This window comes from Oncorhynchus masou, chromosome 5 (assembly GCF_036934945.1).
Source record: "Oncorhynchus masou masou isolate Uvic2021 chromosome 5, UVic_Omas_1.1, whole genome shotgun sequence".
NCBI classification, from domain to species: domain Eukaryota; kingdom Metazoa; phylum Chordata; class Actinopteri; order Salmoniformes; family Salmonidae; genus Oncorhynchus; species Oncorhynchus masou.
In genome coordinates this window covers 62,823,764-62,840,082 of record NC_088216.1, presented here as the reverse complement: position 1 = coordinate 62,840,082, position 16,319 = coordinate 62,823,764, and the positions used below count along the sequence as shown (strand labels likewise).

Below are 16,319 nucleotides of genomic sequence, written 5' to 3'. Positions count from 1 at the left end.
GAGAGAGAAAGGGGTGGCTAAGAGGACAGTGTGGCCCCTCAGGGTGTATTAGTGCCTTTGAAGTGGCCCTGTCCTCATTCCCAGCCAAGCAGAGCAGAGCATAGTGTGACTAAGCTAGACAGCACCGAATGGGAATCAGAGGCCTTTATCAGGAGCACGTGTCTGCTCTGACAGACCAGGAGTCAAAGGTCAGGGGGCAGCCCGGCCTGGGAGGTGGTGGTGGTGGCACCATTTCCTCTAACTACCACTGGTCCCATGTAATATGAGATGGAAGACATGCAGGAGACTTGAAAGGAGGTCAGATGGGAAAGGCAAAAGACATCCACTCATATACAAACACACACACTCACTTTCTCACATTCACACATAAACGCAGATGCAGTACTTACTCTGTCCATACTGGCTGTACTGGTATCCAGCAGTAACAGGGTCCACACTGTAGCTGGTGGCGCTGTAGGTGGGGGGGCAGTAGGACTGGGAGGAAGCCAGGCTGTCCACCCCCTTGATGGAGTCAGAGCGCTGGCTGCAGCTGGCTGAGATGGGGTTGGAGGACTCCAGGCTGCTATGGAGGGGGGAGATGGAGAAGTCATGCTGGGACTGGGAGGGGACCGCGTTGGGGTTACTCAGGATGCTCATCACCTGGGGAGGGAGGGCAGAGAGGAGACAGAGGGGGAGTTAGAAAGGCTAGGGTACTAAATAACACATGGATGAGATTGAGTGACTGCACTATTGAGTTGTACAGAAAAAACTGTCTTTTAACCTTGAAACATGGACCAACAAAAAAAAGGGGAAAAAGGAAAGGTGCGAGGGATGTAGATGTAGATGTAGGGAGATGTAGGGATGTAGGGAGATGTAGGGAGATGTAGGGATGTAGGGAGATGTAGGGAGATGTAGGGATGTAGGGAGATGTAGGGATGTAGGGATGTAGGGATGTAGGGATGTAGGGATGTAGGGAGATGTAGGGAGATGTAGGGATGTAGATGTAGATGTAGATGTAGGGAGATGTAGGGATGTAGATGTAAATGTAGGGAGATGTAGGGATGTAGGGAGATGTAGGGATGTAGATGTAGATGTAGGGAGATGTAGGGATGTAGGGAGATGTAGGAGATGTAGGGATGTAGGGAGATGTAGGGATGTAGGGATGTAGGGAGATGTAGGGATGTAGGGAGATGTAGGGATGTAGGGAGATGTAGGGAGATGTAGGGATGTAGGGAGATGTAGGGATGTAGGGAGATGTAGGGATGTAGATGTAGATGTAGGGAGATGTAGGGATATGTAGGGATGTAGATGTAGATGTAGGGAGATGTAGGGATGTAGATGTCGGGAGATGTAGGGATGTAGATGTAGGGAGATGTAGGGATGTAGGGAGATGTAGGGATGTAGATGTAGATGTAGGGAGATGTAGGGATGTAGGGATGTAGGGAGATGTAGGGATGTAGATGTAGATGTGGGGAGATGTAGGGATGTAGATGTAGATGTAGGGAGATGTAGGGATGTATATGTAGAGATATGTAGGGATGTAGATGTAGAGATATGTATGGATGTAGATGTAGATTTAGGGAGATGTAGGGATGTAGATGTAGCTGTAGGGAGATGTAGGGATGTAGGGAGAGGTAGGGATGTAGATGTAGATGTAGGAAGATGTAGGGATGTAGGGAGATGTAGATGTAGATGTAGGGAGATATAGGGATGTAGATGTAGGGATGTAGGGAGATGTAGGGATCTAGATGTAGATGTAGGGATGTAGATGTAGATGTAGATGTAGGGATGTAGATGTAGATGTAGATGTAGGGAGATGTAGGGAGATCTAGGGATGTAGATGTAGGGATGTAGATGTAGATGTAGATGTAGGGATGTAGATGTAGATGTAGGGATGTAGGGAGATGTAGGGATGTAGATGTAGATGTAGGGATGTAGATGTAGATGTAGGGAGATGTAGGGATGTAGATGTAGATGTAGGGATGTAGATGTAGGGAGATGTCGATGTAGATGTAGATGTAGGGATGTAGATGTAGATGTAGGGAGATGTAGGGATGTAGATGTAGGGAGATGTAGGGATGTAGGGAGATGGGGTGATAGAGGGAGATGGGGTGAGAGATGGAGATGGGGCGAGGGATGGGGATGTAGATGTAGGGAGATGTAGGGATGTAGGAAGATGGGGTGAGAGAGGGAGATGGGGTGAGGGATGGGGATGTAGATGTAGGGAGATGTAGGGATGTAGGGAGATGGGGTGAGAGAGGGAGATGGGGTGAGAGAGGGAGATGTAGGGATGTAGGGAGATGGGGTGAGAGAGCGAGATGGGATGAGAGAGGGAGATGGGGTGAGGGAAGGAGATGGGATGAGAGAGAGAGATGGGATGAGAGAGAGAGAGATGGGGTGAGAGAGGGGAAGAAACAAAAATACTGTTTTATTAGTGGTACCCGGTGAGTTCAGTGTTAAACGCAGAGACAGTGTGGGGACAGTGTGGGGACAGTGTGGGGACAGAAGGGTCTTAGAGTGATAATAGAGCCACTGACAGACATAACCTCTATGTCCTAGAGCCTGGAGGTTGGAGGAGGCCTGAGGCCTACATCACAACAAGCACTGAGGGACTCCCTAATCCCCAGCCCCTAGCCTAGCCATCTCATGAATAGTAATGAGGTTGGAAGCAGTAAACGATCCTCTTAGATCACATCCCCACAGAAATAGTGTCCACTAGCCTCACAGAAGGGCCTACTGCTAGTATGAGTTAGGGTTATGGCTAGGGTAAGTATTAGGGGTGTTATTTATACAGCATCAGTGCATTTATTTCAATACTCTGTAATCTCATCTAATATACAATGATGAGTTAACAAATAATACACTTGTGATATGGATATGATTATCTCCATGAGACAAGAGGCACAGACCATCGCCACAATGCAATGCAGATGGAGGTTTCTACTGAGCTTCTGGCCTAAATTGAAACGTTAGAATTGGACTATAATGTCCCTTTTTATAAAACTAGAAAGGGCCGGGGAGATTGTGAATGGGGGAAATGGTCCCACACATGCTTCCCTTATATTGCATGGAAGCATCCTCCCCAACATCAGGTTCACGTTGTCTCGTTACGCTGGGCTGGCCTTTGGCGCTTTGGCTGCTAAACCAATTAGCCCATCATGGAGGTGGTTAAACACACACACACACGCACGCACACACACACACACACACACACACACACACACACACACACACACACACACACACACACACACACACACACACACACACACACACACACACACACACACACACACACACACACACACACACACACACACACACACACACACACACACACACACACACACACACACACACACACACACACACACACACACACACACACACACACACACACACACACACAAAAGGTTTAAACATAGTTCACAGAGCTGATGCTGTGGTGCAAAATATCCTACAGAAGGACAGGGCTCCAGTCAATCTCCAGAGTGGACATCCAAGCAACCATTATACTGTAGAACCTCTTCACCTCATACAAACGCAGCCCTACTGCTCAGCAATACATAGCCAGTCACACACACCGGATAGGGAAAATGTATCTTATTCCACAAATTAATCCTATTCTGCAAAAACTGTCTCTGAGGAAATATGAAGCACTTGAGGCACATCAGACATAAAGGCTGTTTAGTGATTTCCTCATGTTAATTCTATCAGGATGGAAACCCCCCACCATCCACCAGCCCCACAACTTATTCAGACAGAACATGTGACATGTATCCATAAGAGGGAGATTTATGGCTCTCTGCATGCAGGACACATGGGACGTTCTCTCATATATGGACTGGAGCTGGAAAACAGACTTCTTCTCAGTGTGGAATCTCATATACCCTGCTGTGCTGGGCTGTGCTGTACTGTGCTGTACTGTGTTGGGCTGTGCTGTGCTGGGCTGTGTTGTGGTGTACTGTGCTGTGCTGGTCATGTGACTGGGTGTGAGGAAGTGCTAGTTGGGGGTCCAGGGAGACAGCTGGAGGGGGTGGTGCCAGATATAGTCATCAGTTAATTGAAGCTTGATTACATCGCTTCCTTATTTAAACATTAAATAATAAAATGGCCAGCAATCAGGGGCTGTGCTAAATTGAGCCTAATTACTATTCATAGATTTCACCAGTTCCTCAACAGAGATGGCCACTTTTCATGGACAATGTTATAATTATTTTTTTTCCACAAGTTTGCAAAAAAGTTTGTAAAAAGACAGTATTGTCTGGACGGTTGTATCCTTGAGATGCCCTTCCTAAAATTGTTGAGAAGGTTTTGGTTAACTGATGCTGGAGGGGGGAAAGGTAAGCTCCTCGATTGAGCATGGGTTCATATTCGCTATCTGTAATGTCCTACTGCTTTCACACAGCTAAATAAAAATCAATGCCATTTCACCACTTCCCCCTATGATCTGATGTGTGTGGAGATATGGCTGATGCTGAGTATCAGCTGCAGGGTGTAAAACACACCTCAACAGGCCTTTAGACCTGCTCTGCTCCAGAACAACACCACTCAATACACATTTAACACCCTCACTCCCTTTCAGAACAGTCCTCCACTACACCCCTTCCTCCCTCTCCCTCTCGCTCTCCGTACAGGGTCCTCAGTGTTCGTTTGTTGTTTGACTTTGTGCTAGGGCTGTTGGAGGAGATAATGTGAGCCAGGACCAGTTTAAAGGACACTGCTCCAGGGTGTTCCCTGCCTCTCTCTATACAGATAGATTACTTTATAAATAATAATAAAAAACTCATTAATTCTCTCAACTTCTGAGCCCTCCAGCCCTGCGGCAGAGTGAACATGGAACTGGAAGTTGATACAATGTGAATCCTTTCAGAAAAATAAATTGAGCATTTGCGACACAAAAATACATTCTTTTATACCCTGCTAATTTCCTTAACAGTCAAATTATATTTTTTTGTCTACTTAAATGTTTGACGAGCCTTTGCTCTTTGTTGGATTTGCTTCCTGAATAAAATAACTTGACTTACTGTGAGGAAGTTGACTGAATGAGAAAGCGGAAGGCAATATTTTCAAAAATTGAAAAAATTGCATAATTTCTTACATACAATACTCACTAAATTCCCTATAGTGACATATTCAAGCCACAGCTTCAAAGAGATGCCACAATGTTATTTATTAACCTTTATTTTCACTATATATGAAGTACACAATCAATGCAATATCCCTAAACAATACTTACATGATGTATATACGGTCATGTAATGTGCTATGCTCATCTTAACCCTTGAATGACCACATCAGGTCAGAGTGCACCTGTGCTCACTGCTCACCCAGTGACACGCACTAGTGATGGATGAAAATGTTCACGATACGTTTTTTTCATGTTCACAAAAATATTTCACAGACAAAGTTTTTGCATCTGAAAGAAAGTGATACAGCATAAGGAAAATAAAAAAGAGAGTATATTGATATAAAGAGAGTATATAGATATAAAGAGAGTATATAGATATAAAGAGAGTATATAGACATAAAGAGAGGGGGGAGGAAAGAGGAGAGAGAAGAGAGAAAGAGAGAGTGAGAGTGTGAGAGAGAGGCTTTGGGAAGTACAAAGACTCCTGTAGGACTGAGTTGGCCTGAGGGCCAGCCTGCCTGGAGAGCTGATAGGACAGCCCTGTGTTCCATTCTCGGCGCCAGCGCCCTCGCCAACACACCCCACTCCACAAACACTTCTCTTAATCTGCGCAAGACTGGATTAGCTCCCCTGTCACCGATAGCTCCCGTTCTGCCCAAATCAAATGCCCCCAAGACATACCTTTAAGTTCGGTAGAGGTCACTGGGGCAGAGAGGAGAAAATAAGCACTCCAAATGTCTGGAAGTTATCTGAGGGGCGCAGAATAACATCGCACACCTTGGCAGATCTGCCTGGCTGATACACGCCTCAGCTGGGAATGACTTAAGATCAGGGATGACGATGACACCAAATTTGGGTAGATGTTTTTTTCAATGTCAGTCCTAGGGTGTGATAACAGAGAGTAAATGTATTGTTGAATTTACTGACCTATAAGGTAAGAAGTATGAGTACACTGAATGGTATTTCTTGGTTGATTGGAAATAATTCAAACTTACGCAACGGCTAAAATTGGGTGCAATATTCCATATAAAATATTGAATATTTACAAATTATTTCTGAGAACTGATTAAAAAAAACATGTGATGCGCATATTACTCTAAATCTAGTAGAAACATTTTACTGATACTGTACATTGAAGGATGCAGGGTAAAATGATTATGCACAAATCAAATAAACAACAGCATCAATTTCTTCATTTTGAAATCAACTAGGAAAGAGAATTAAAAAAGAAAAGATGAAGGAGTTTTTCTAAAGAGTCAATGGACCGGTGCAACCCCAAGTCCACCCACACTCCCCCTCAGCCCTCCCCCTCTCCCCCCCCCCCCTCAGCCCTCCTTCTCACATGAGAGGAACAGCCCAGCGGGCAGTAAGGCCCCTCATCTGAGCAGACATAATGACTATTTAAAAATAACAGCGATTGCATAAATTGAATTAGAGTGTTTTGGTCACGGTGGAGGTGATGGCAGTGGTAGGGGAGCTGTGTGGGGCCGTGCCGCAGACTGACGTGTTGGTGGCAGGCAGCAGATGACGGGCCCTGGCCTGTGAGTCAGTGCATTAATTGGCCGCGGCACGTTAATCAAAAGTGAAAAGTGTCTTCCGCCACCAATGCTATGGGACGAGGAGAGACAGAGACAGGATGAAGAGAGGGTGAGAGGGAGGATGGGAACTGGAGAGAGAGAAATAGGTTTTTGAAGCATGTGGGTTGTACGGGTGGAGGGGGGGAGGGGGGTTAATTGTGTTCAATTAAGTGCCTGATTGGCACTGACAGAATCTGGGCATTGACAAGCTAGGCACAGATGAGGACGATTAGCGGGCATTGGAACAAGCTGTCACTTCTCACAACATGTTAGCCATACTACCACAGTGTCCCCCAGTCTCTCAACTCTGCTCTCTAACACTTCTCCCCACAAACACTGAACTGCACTATTTTATCTAACAGCTAAACTCGAGACCTAAACACATACAATATCAAATGAAATTCCACATGATCTTAAATAAATACTAATTCCAAAATGTTTAATAAAATGTAATTGGAGAATAATAGTTTTGACAAAATGCATTTTCTTCCCCGGCTCCCACCCGTCTTCTCTAACCCTGTGTTCAATGGAGCACAGCTGCCTGCTACTAGCCAGAGAAAGGTCTCCTTCCCTCCTAAACATCCAACAGTGCATGCAGGGCCCCTCACTAAACAGAGGTTAATATGCCGTCTATTGGGCTGCAATTGGAGAACGTGTGGGGAGCAATCCTCTATTCTCTGCTAGTGATATGCTTGAGTTACTGTGGGATGGATTCAGCCACCAGGAACAAGAGCAACCCCCTCCAATACACAAACACGCACGCACGCACGCACGCACACACACACACACACACACACACACACACACACACACACACACACACACACACACACACACACACACACACACACACACACACACACACACACACACTGCAACTCTCCTCACCTCGCACCACCGTCTGCCAAATTAAATGGCAGATTTTCTGATTCCAGCAGAGTGGTTTCAGTGAGGCAGGGCTGTGTGTATGAGGGAGGGTGCAGCTCGGAGAGGACAGAGAGGCGTATCGGGGAGCGGGGAAGTCGGGGGGAGCTGGGGGGGTTTGTTTGCTAAAAACAGCAGGGGCCAGGCCTAGTGAAAAATGTCAGGTCAAATTGTTCTTGACAGTGTTAATGTTTGCACCTCATTGCCATAATTACATGTAAATAAATAGTGAAATAGCTCTCAGCTGGAGACTGAGAGGAGTGGGCTGCAGCTCCAGACAACCAGCTGGGGACCCAAACACATCACACATTCTCATTTTACTGGCCCACGAGAAAGAGGAAGAGAGTGCAAGGGAGAAAGTGAGGGAGAGGAAGAGAGAGAGAGAGAGAGAGAGAGAGAGAGAGAGAGAGAGAGAGAGTGAGTGAGTGAGTGAGTGAGTGAGTGAGTGAGTGAGTGAGTGAGTGAGTGAGTGAGTGAGTGAGTGAGTGAGTGAGTGAGTGAGTGAGTGAGTGAGTGAGTGAGAAACATTCTATGTGATGTTTACAAAAATATCTTAAGTAACAAAATTATATTTTTGTTTTTAGCTTGAAACAAATATGCTTTGATGTCCAAGGTTATCAGAATAATGTTCTAAAGATGCTGTAAAATATAACACTGAGCAATACTGGGCTCCATTTCACTTTGGTGGGAAGCTGAGGTATGTGGGTGGTGTATTGGATTAGGTATATCTCTCCACTGAGCACCATAGGGTTAGACTGGGGGAGGGGGAGGGGAGCAACAGGGATAGTGTGCCAATGAAGGACTCAGAAAGAGAGAGAGGAAGGAGAGAAAGAGAAGAGGAGGGAGGTAGGGAGGGAGGGAGGGAGGGAGGGAGGGAGGGAGGGAGGGAGGGAGGGAGGGAGGGAGGGAGGGAGGGAGGGAGGGAGGGAGGGAGGGAGGGAGGGAGGGAGGGAGGGGGGAGGGGGAGGGAGGGAGGGAGGGGAGATGACCAGAGAGATATTAATCACATCCATGCACCTGTCAGAGTGGCATCTGGAACTAACAGGAAACACATGCAGCCAGACAACATCCCAAACCTCCAGACAGACAGCTAGCAGGGCAGGTTGACTGCAGCCCTGCCCTGCTGCGACTCTGCCACCCCCTGACCCCTCTCACAGAGGTCACACTGCGCATGCCTCACACACCACACACTTCACCTGCCTCCTTTCCTGCCCCAACAAATGGAAGGCATGAGACTGCATAATACTAATAATAAATAATAATTATTATTATAATTATAATAACAAAACAAAATATTGATGATGATGATGATGCCGATAATAATAAATAATCATAATAATCATAATCATAATAATAAGTAGAAGAACCAAATAAGTATAAGAAGCAAAAAACATTGTTAAGCGATGGAAAATAATGCAACAAATCTATGGAATAAAAAGGTCTTGAGCATGTTTCACAGTGTACGCCTGTGTGTAATTGGTATTCAAGATAGGATTGATGTATGTGCCTATACTTTAATAAAGGCAATACCATTCTCAATCTTATAGGCATTTTGTCTGCGTGGGACACACAGCATGTGAATCAGTCTCAGTCATTTCCTACTTAAATCTTCTAGGATTTACTGAAATGTATATTGGCTGCCTCTCCAAGATAAATGTAAATCGCATTCCCTTATATTTACTATTTATCAGGATACAGCAGCTCACTTTCTGCAGGAAATATCTTTTACCCACAAACACCATTGCATTTAAATAGCATTTTTATTGTCGCCATAGCCTTTCATCTGGGCGCGGGGAGTAGAGCTGCCTCACCAGGGGGAGAGAGAGTGACGGAGAGAAAGAGAGAGCGAGGGAGAGAGACAGCCAGAGAGTGAGAGAGAGCGAGAGAGAGAGACAGCCAGAGAGTGAGAGAGAGCGAGAGAGAGAGACAGCCAGAGAGTGAGAGAGAGAGAGACAGCCAGAGAGAGAGAGAGCGAGAGAGAGAGACAGAGAGTGAGAGAGAGCGACAGAGAGAGACAGCCAGAGAGTGAGAGAGAGCGAGAGAGAGACAGCCAGAGAGTGAGAGAGAGCGAGAGAGAGAGACAGAGTGAGAGAGAGCGAGAGAGAGAGACAGAGAGTGAGAGAGAGAGACAGCCAGAGAGTGAGAGAGAGCGAGAGATAGAGACCTACTATTAGCAGGAGTTGCCAAAAAAAGGAGAAGTTGGTAGGTGAAAAATAGATAAAAACCACATCCAGAGATATTTATGTTAAACAAGAAGGCAAAGAGCGTATTGGTTTAACTTAGCTGTTCTAGCGGGGTTAGAGGTTGAGCGATAGAGAACACAGGCATGGAACCAACCACAGAGAGCCCACTAACTGGTTAAGAAATCAAAAGCCTGTTTAGGAATTTTTTTGCCCTTACATCATTTAACATACACACACTAAAGGCACCTAAAACCCTATTCAATCTTGGCAGACAATAAAAATGCTATTTAAATTAGATACATACTGTCAAAAGCCCCATATTGCCAATGTGTGTATGTTTGTGACACCAGCAATCCTTTCCTCTGAGTTCAGAAGTGTTAAACAGGCAGCAAGCCCTAATAATCTATGCAGAAACATATAGCCAGTGGATATGATTTACACTCCCTTGATTTTCTTGGCAGCTGCCAAGAGCAGGTCTTATTTTTTGTATTTTTTTTTTGAAAGCCACTTATATATTTTTTTATACTTGCCAAATTGAAACAGTATTTGTTTTAATGGAAGTTCTAATTAACGTCTATGTATTCCCACTCTTGCTCTGTGAGAGGCTGAGCTATGAATGCAGGCTATGTGTTCATCCCCTTTGATTAGTTGTCAGAAGAGCTTGCCAGCTGACATGGTGCCCGGTGAGAGGCTTAATGCCCAACTTTTAATAATGTGGGGGACTACATGAATCTCCATCTCTCATTGGTATTCAGGTGCAGGATGTGTTGTTAGAAGTCAGAGAGGGTGGAGGAATGGAGCCAGAGCCTCTAGATTGTTCCTACATTTTCCCTTTCCCTCTTTTTGGCAACGACTAGTGTTGTCGTCTGAAATGGAATTCATCCCGTTTCTTAAAGAAGCGTCAGTGTGCTCACTAATGGAAGAGAAGAGCGGCAGCGGCAGCTCGGAGTCTCCCCTGGCTTATCTATGTCAGACAGTTGTGGGGAGTCGCTAGCGAGGCGAGCATAGCGTGGTGTCAGCGTGCGTGGTGCGGTGCAGAGCAGCGCGGGTAGCCAGGCAGGCCTGGGGACACAGATCAAAGGGAGGCAGGGGTGAGAGCAGCTCTGCCTGTCTCTGATCCCCTGTGTGTGTGTGTGTGTGTGTGTGTGTGTGTGTGTGTGTGTGTGTGTGTGTGTGTGTGTGTGTGTGTGTGTGTGTGTGTGTGTGTGTGTGTGTGTGTGTGTGTGTGTGTGTGTGTGTGTGTGTGTGTGTGTGTGTGTGTGTGTGTGTGTGTGTGTGTAGGCCCAGCCCACTTCCACAGCACCACAGGCTCTCCTCACACATGGCATCCATGGTCCCTCTCACTCCAAAACACACATCACTCCCAGGACAGAGAAAAATGGAGAGTTAACTTACTACCATGATTTATTATCCAACATCCAGCACCAGTCAAAAGTTTGGACAGACCAACTCATTCCAAGGTTTTTCTTATTTTCTATTTTCTACATTGTAGAATAATGGTGAAGACATCAAAACTATGAAATAACATATATGCTATAATGTAATAACCAAAAAGGGTTTAAACAAATCTAAATATATTTTATATTTGAGATTCTTCAAGGTAGCCATTCTTTGCCTTGATGACAACTTTGCACACTCTTGGCATTCTCCTCATCCAGCTTCATGAGGTAGTCGCCTGGAATGCATTTCTATTAACAGGTATGCCTTTTTAAAAGTTCATTTGTGGAATTTCTTTCCTTCTTAATGTGTTTGAGCCAATCAGTTGCATTGTTTTTTTTTTTTTTTTTTATTTTTTCACCTTTATTTAACCAGGTAGGCTAGTTGAGAACAAGTTCTCATTTACAACTGCGACCTGGCCAAGATAAAGCATAGCAGTGTGAACAGACAACACAGAGTTACACATGGAGTAAACAATTAACAAGTCAATAACACAGTAGAAAAAAAAGGGGAGTCTATATACAATGTGTGCAAAAGGCATGAGGAGGTAGGCGAATAATTACAATATTGCAGATTAACACTGGATTGATAAATGATCATGTACATTGTGCATTGTGACAAGGTAGGGGGGTATACAGAAGATCTCTATTTGGTAAAAGACCACGTCCATATTATGACAAGAACAGCTCAAATAAGCATAGAGAAATGACAGTTCATCATTACTTTAAGACATGAAGGTAAGTCATTCCGGAAAATGTAAAGAACTTTGGAAGTTTCTTCAAGCGCAGTAGCAAAAATCATCAAGCGCTATGATAAAACTGGCTCTCATGAGGACCATGACAGGAAAGGAAGGCCCAGAGTTACTTCTGCTGCAGAGGAGAAGTTCATTAGAGTTACCAGCCTCAGAAATTGCATCCCAAATAAATGCTTCACAGAGTTCAAGTAACAGACAAATCTCAACATCAACTGAGTCCAAATTTGGGATATTTGGTTCCTACCGCTGTGTCTTTGTGAGAGGCAGAGTAGGTGAACGAATCATCTCCGCATGTGTGGTTCCCACTGTGAAGCAGGGCGGAGGAGGTGTGATAGTGTGGGGGTGCTTTGCTGGTGACACTGTCAGTGATTTATTTAGAATTCAAGGCAGACTTAACAGCATTCGGCAATGATATGCCATCCCATCTGGTTTGCGCTTAGTGGGACTATTATTTGTTTTTCAACAGGACATTGACCCAACACACATCCAGGCAGTGTAAGGGCTATTTGACCAAAAAGGAGAGTGATGGAGTGCTGCATCAGATGACCAGGCCCCACAATCACCCAACCTCAACCCAATTGAGATGATTTGGGGTGAGTTGGACCGCAGAATGAAGGGAAAGCAGCCAACAACTGCTCAGCATATGTGGGAACTCCTTGAAGACTGTTGGATAAGCATTCCAGATGAAGCTGGTTGAGAGAATGCCAAGAGTGTGCAAAGCTGTCATCAAGGCAAAAGGTGGCTACTTTGAATAATCGAAAATATAAAAAATATTTAGATTGGTTTAACTTGTTTAACACTTTTTTGGTTACTACATTATTCCATATGTGTTATTTCATAGTCTTGATGTATTCACTATTATTCTACAATGTAGAAAATAGTGAAAATAAAGAAAACCCTGGAATGCGTAGGTGTGTCCAAACTTTTGACTGGTACTGTAGGTTATTTTTTTCAAGCTATTGCTCAGACTCCTTCCTAACACATAGAAGCCTTGAATTTTATGTCATGTTTAATAGTTTTATTTTGCCCTATCAGTTCTCTTGTGTGTGGACCTGTTTGATCCATTCCAGGTTTAATCAAAAAGGTCCAATATGTCTATTCATCATTTATTCAGTCATAATTGTTGGAGGTACAGAAATGTGGTTTAAAGATGTGCTATGATCAACAGCCCAGTACACCTGAGTGTGGTTGATAGACTGACTTGTAGCAGTTTTTTCCTACATGGATGTATGTTATTTCACTCTGAGACAATGCATCGTGTCCCTCTGTATGTTATCCTCAACTTCAATATCCCTGGGATTTGTCTAAAAACGTTGCAATGTTTGTATTTCATTACAGAGGGCTTCTTCCCTTGTAGGGTTTGAACACAAACTCGAGCTCTTGGTACTGCTGGAGCCTCATGAGCAGCAGTTGTTTTCTCCCCTCTCCCAGCAGGTGTCCCTGTCATGCAATAAAGAGGAATTTAGCCAAAACGGCTGCCAAAGAACACATCTCCCAAGAATAACTAGGGCTTCAAAGGCTTATTTGAAGATAGTGGCCATAGAGTTGTATATGACCTGACATTGTTTCTGGGGAGGATGTAGACCACCTCAGCTTTGGATATGTTTCCTTTTACAGTGCTGCTGTTTCACCATGCCATAACCAGGTACAGCAGGCTCTGTAAATACAATGCAACTACCTGTGCTTAAAATGTGTAACAGATCAACGGTTCGAACTTGGAACAATTAGAACAAACGCAAGGCTACATTTTATTAGGACAAATGTACAATTGTATTTATTGTGCTCTAAGTCATTTCGTTTTTAAGGAATGGAGAGCAGAGAGAAGGACATGTGTCGAGCTAAATTGTTGGTAATGAGTTCTTTAATCGCATGCCTTAACTATTTGCCCAATTACTGTTATTTAAGGCACTGTGAAAGTAATCGCAACAGAAGCTTTCGTCACAGCATGGAAAACTTGGTTATGGAGACAAAAGCACAGATTTATATATTTATCTTGAAACAACTAGTTGTTTATATGTCACTATCCAAGTTTCCATCCAACTGTTTTATGCAAGTAATGTAGATGACAAATAAAAATAATCTTGTCCTTTTTTCCATAATAATAATCTGATCAGGTGCTCTCGAGCCAACAGTGTGCAGATAGAGCTGTTGGCTAGAGCGCACGTGCCAATACAAGAGTAGACACACTTGCTATATAACGCAACATTTTTTGTGAGTGGAAAATGCAATGGAAACCCATTTAACTTGCATTTTTTATTAGATCCATGAGAATTTAAAAGTAAAGTTATTATATGTGCACTTTGTCATCACGAACAGTTTCTCATCTGCAACTATTTCATTTGAGGGAAACATCTCAGGGTGGGAAAATGCAGATTTTTAGATATAAATGATTTAAGAATATTCACCAATTGGATGGAAACCTAGCTATTGTGGGTATTTAGGGTCATTTAGACTTCAAAAATACAATGTTTAAGAAATTAGTTTGGGAAATATCTGTTGTGAAAGAAATCCTATCAGGTCTTCAAACCAAAAGAGTGCCAGTTGATTGACACACAGAAATATTTCTCCATCAAAAAAGCAATAATAATGTTTTCAGCAACTGCTGATATTTCTGCTCCCTGCCTCCACCTCATACTCCTGGCCTTTCCTCTATCCAACACCTGCTGTGACACTAGATGAAACAGGACCAATACAACATCTCTGTGCTCATACCTCTAGCCCAGCCAAGCACAGCTTAACCCACCTCCCCACCCCTGACATAGCTTGCGCCTCTCTCTCACAAACCAACCAAATTTATATCCCACACAACAACAACCCCAGTGCCGGTGCGGATGGCTTTTCCAGCGGCCGTAATGGGAAAATGTGCGCTGTCGGGAAAGGTTATGGGATTGGGATGGGTGCGAGGACCTGTCGGCAAATGCTGAACGCAGCAGGATTCCATTATAAACTTGGCAGTTGGCCACCGCAGCCCATTTACTGGGAATCACAGAATTTTTGTCAATCTTTACCAGTAAAGGGTAGCCCATCAATACCAGACACTAGAGAAAATAGCTCACACATACCAACACACAGGCATATCACCTCCGGACAGATGCTGTCTGAAAAACCACAATATAAAATTCTCATTTCCATCACGATGGAGAGTCTATTTGTATAGTTTTTCCATTACATAGAGGAGAGGAAGACAGGATAGTGAAAACATACAGTATATAAACAACCTAATAAAAAATCACAGTCTCAATCTATGTCAAACTAAATCTATGTCAACAACAAATCTCTAACATTCCAGATGAGTTGCCTGAATGAACTGGACACAACATCTGTTAAACTACAGATAGATAGAGTTAGACAGGCTGAGTTGTGTGTTTGTATGTGTGTGTGGTGGTAGATTTGCTTGTATTTCTGTGTGTGTGTGTGTGTGTGTGTGTGTGTGTGTGTGTGTGTGTGTGTGTGTGTGTGTGTGTGTGTGTGTGTGTGTGTGTGTGTGTGTGTGTGTGTGTGTGTGTGTGTGTGTGTGTGTGTGTGTGTGTGTGTGTGTGTGTGTGTGTGTGTGTGTGTGTGTGTGTGTGTCTGTGTATGTGTATGTGTGTGAGCACTTACTACATCAGCAGGACATTGAGGGAGTGTGAACTCTGATTCCTCTGTCAGAGAACATCCATCTCCCCACAGTGAAAGAGTGATAGAAAAGCCACATGTTTTCCTGTTATAAACATCACTGCTACATACTATTTACTTTATCACAAATATAACAACTAATACAATACAATAACTCACATTTAGCTTAAAATTAACTACAAAAAAAATATTTTCTTCTGGTTCAATATTTTGAAAAATTCAGACCCACTTTATAGACTAATTGAATATTGAAAATCCTGTTTCTCCGATTATCCAAGGTCCTAATCCCCAGTGCTAAACAGGAAACATGTATTATCCAAACACATAGTGGAATGCCTAGGAAGAAAGGGAGAGAGCTGCTGTATCGTCAGCCCGTATTAAGTACTGGAGAGCCATTAATGGAAAAAGCATTCCATGTTCCTGGTGTTTTCTGCAGGTCTGCAGTCAGAGCATTAGCACTTAAAGCCCCTGTGCCTTGATTAACAATCAAACACGCTGTGAGCCTCCATGTTATCCTCCGACGCTCCAGCAGGAGAGAAAATCTCTGTTTTGTCACCAAAATCCTTAATTATTTATTCTCTGAAGAAAGAGGGGTAATACCAAGAATGTTTCCAATCTGCTTTGAGAAATATTTGAAGAAGAAAAAAATCCTAATAAAACACGTCTGAACGAGGGAGTAATTGTGGACAAATGCAGCATTGAAATTCATTTTCAACTCT

General features: G+C 43.8%; 1 protein-coding gene across 4 annotated transcripts in view; it reads right to left on the bottom strand.

Moving 5' to 3' along the window:
• The window catches only part of LOC135540060 (paired box protein Pax-7-like), a 64,864-nt gene that overhangs the window by 4,271 nt on the left and 44,274 nt on the right, over positions 1-16,319 (bottom strand). For all 4 annotated transcript variants that reach the window (XM_064966386.1, XM_064966387.1, XM_064966388.1 and 1 more), the window contains exon 8: positions 390-639. In XM_064966386.1, the coding sequence (XP_064822458.1) occupies positions 390-639 (250 nt within the window). The remainder of the gene's footprint in view (positions 1-389; positions 640-16,319) is intronic.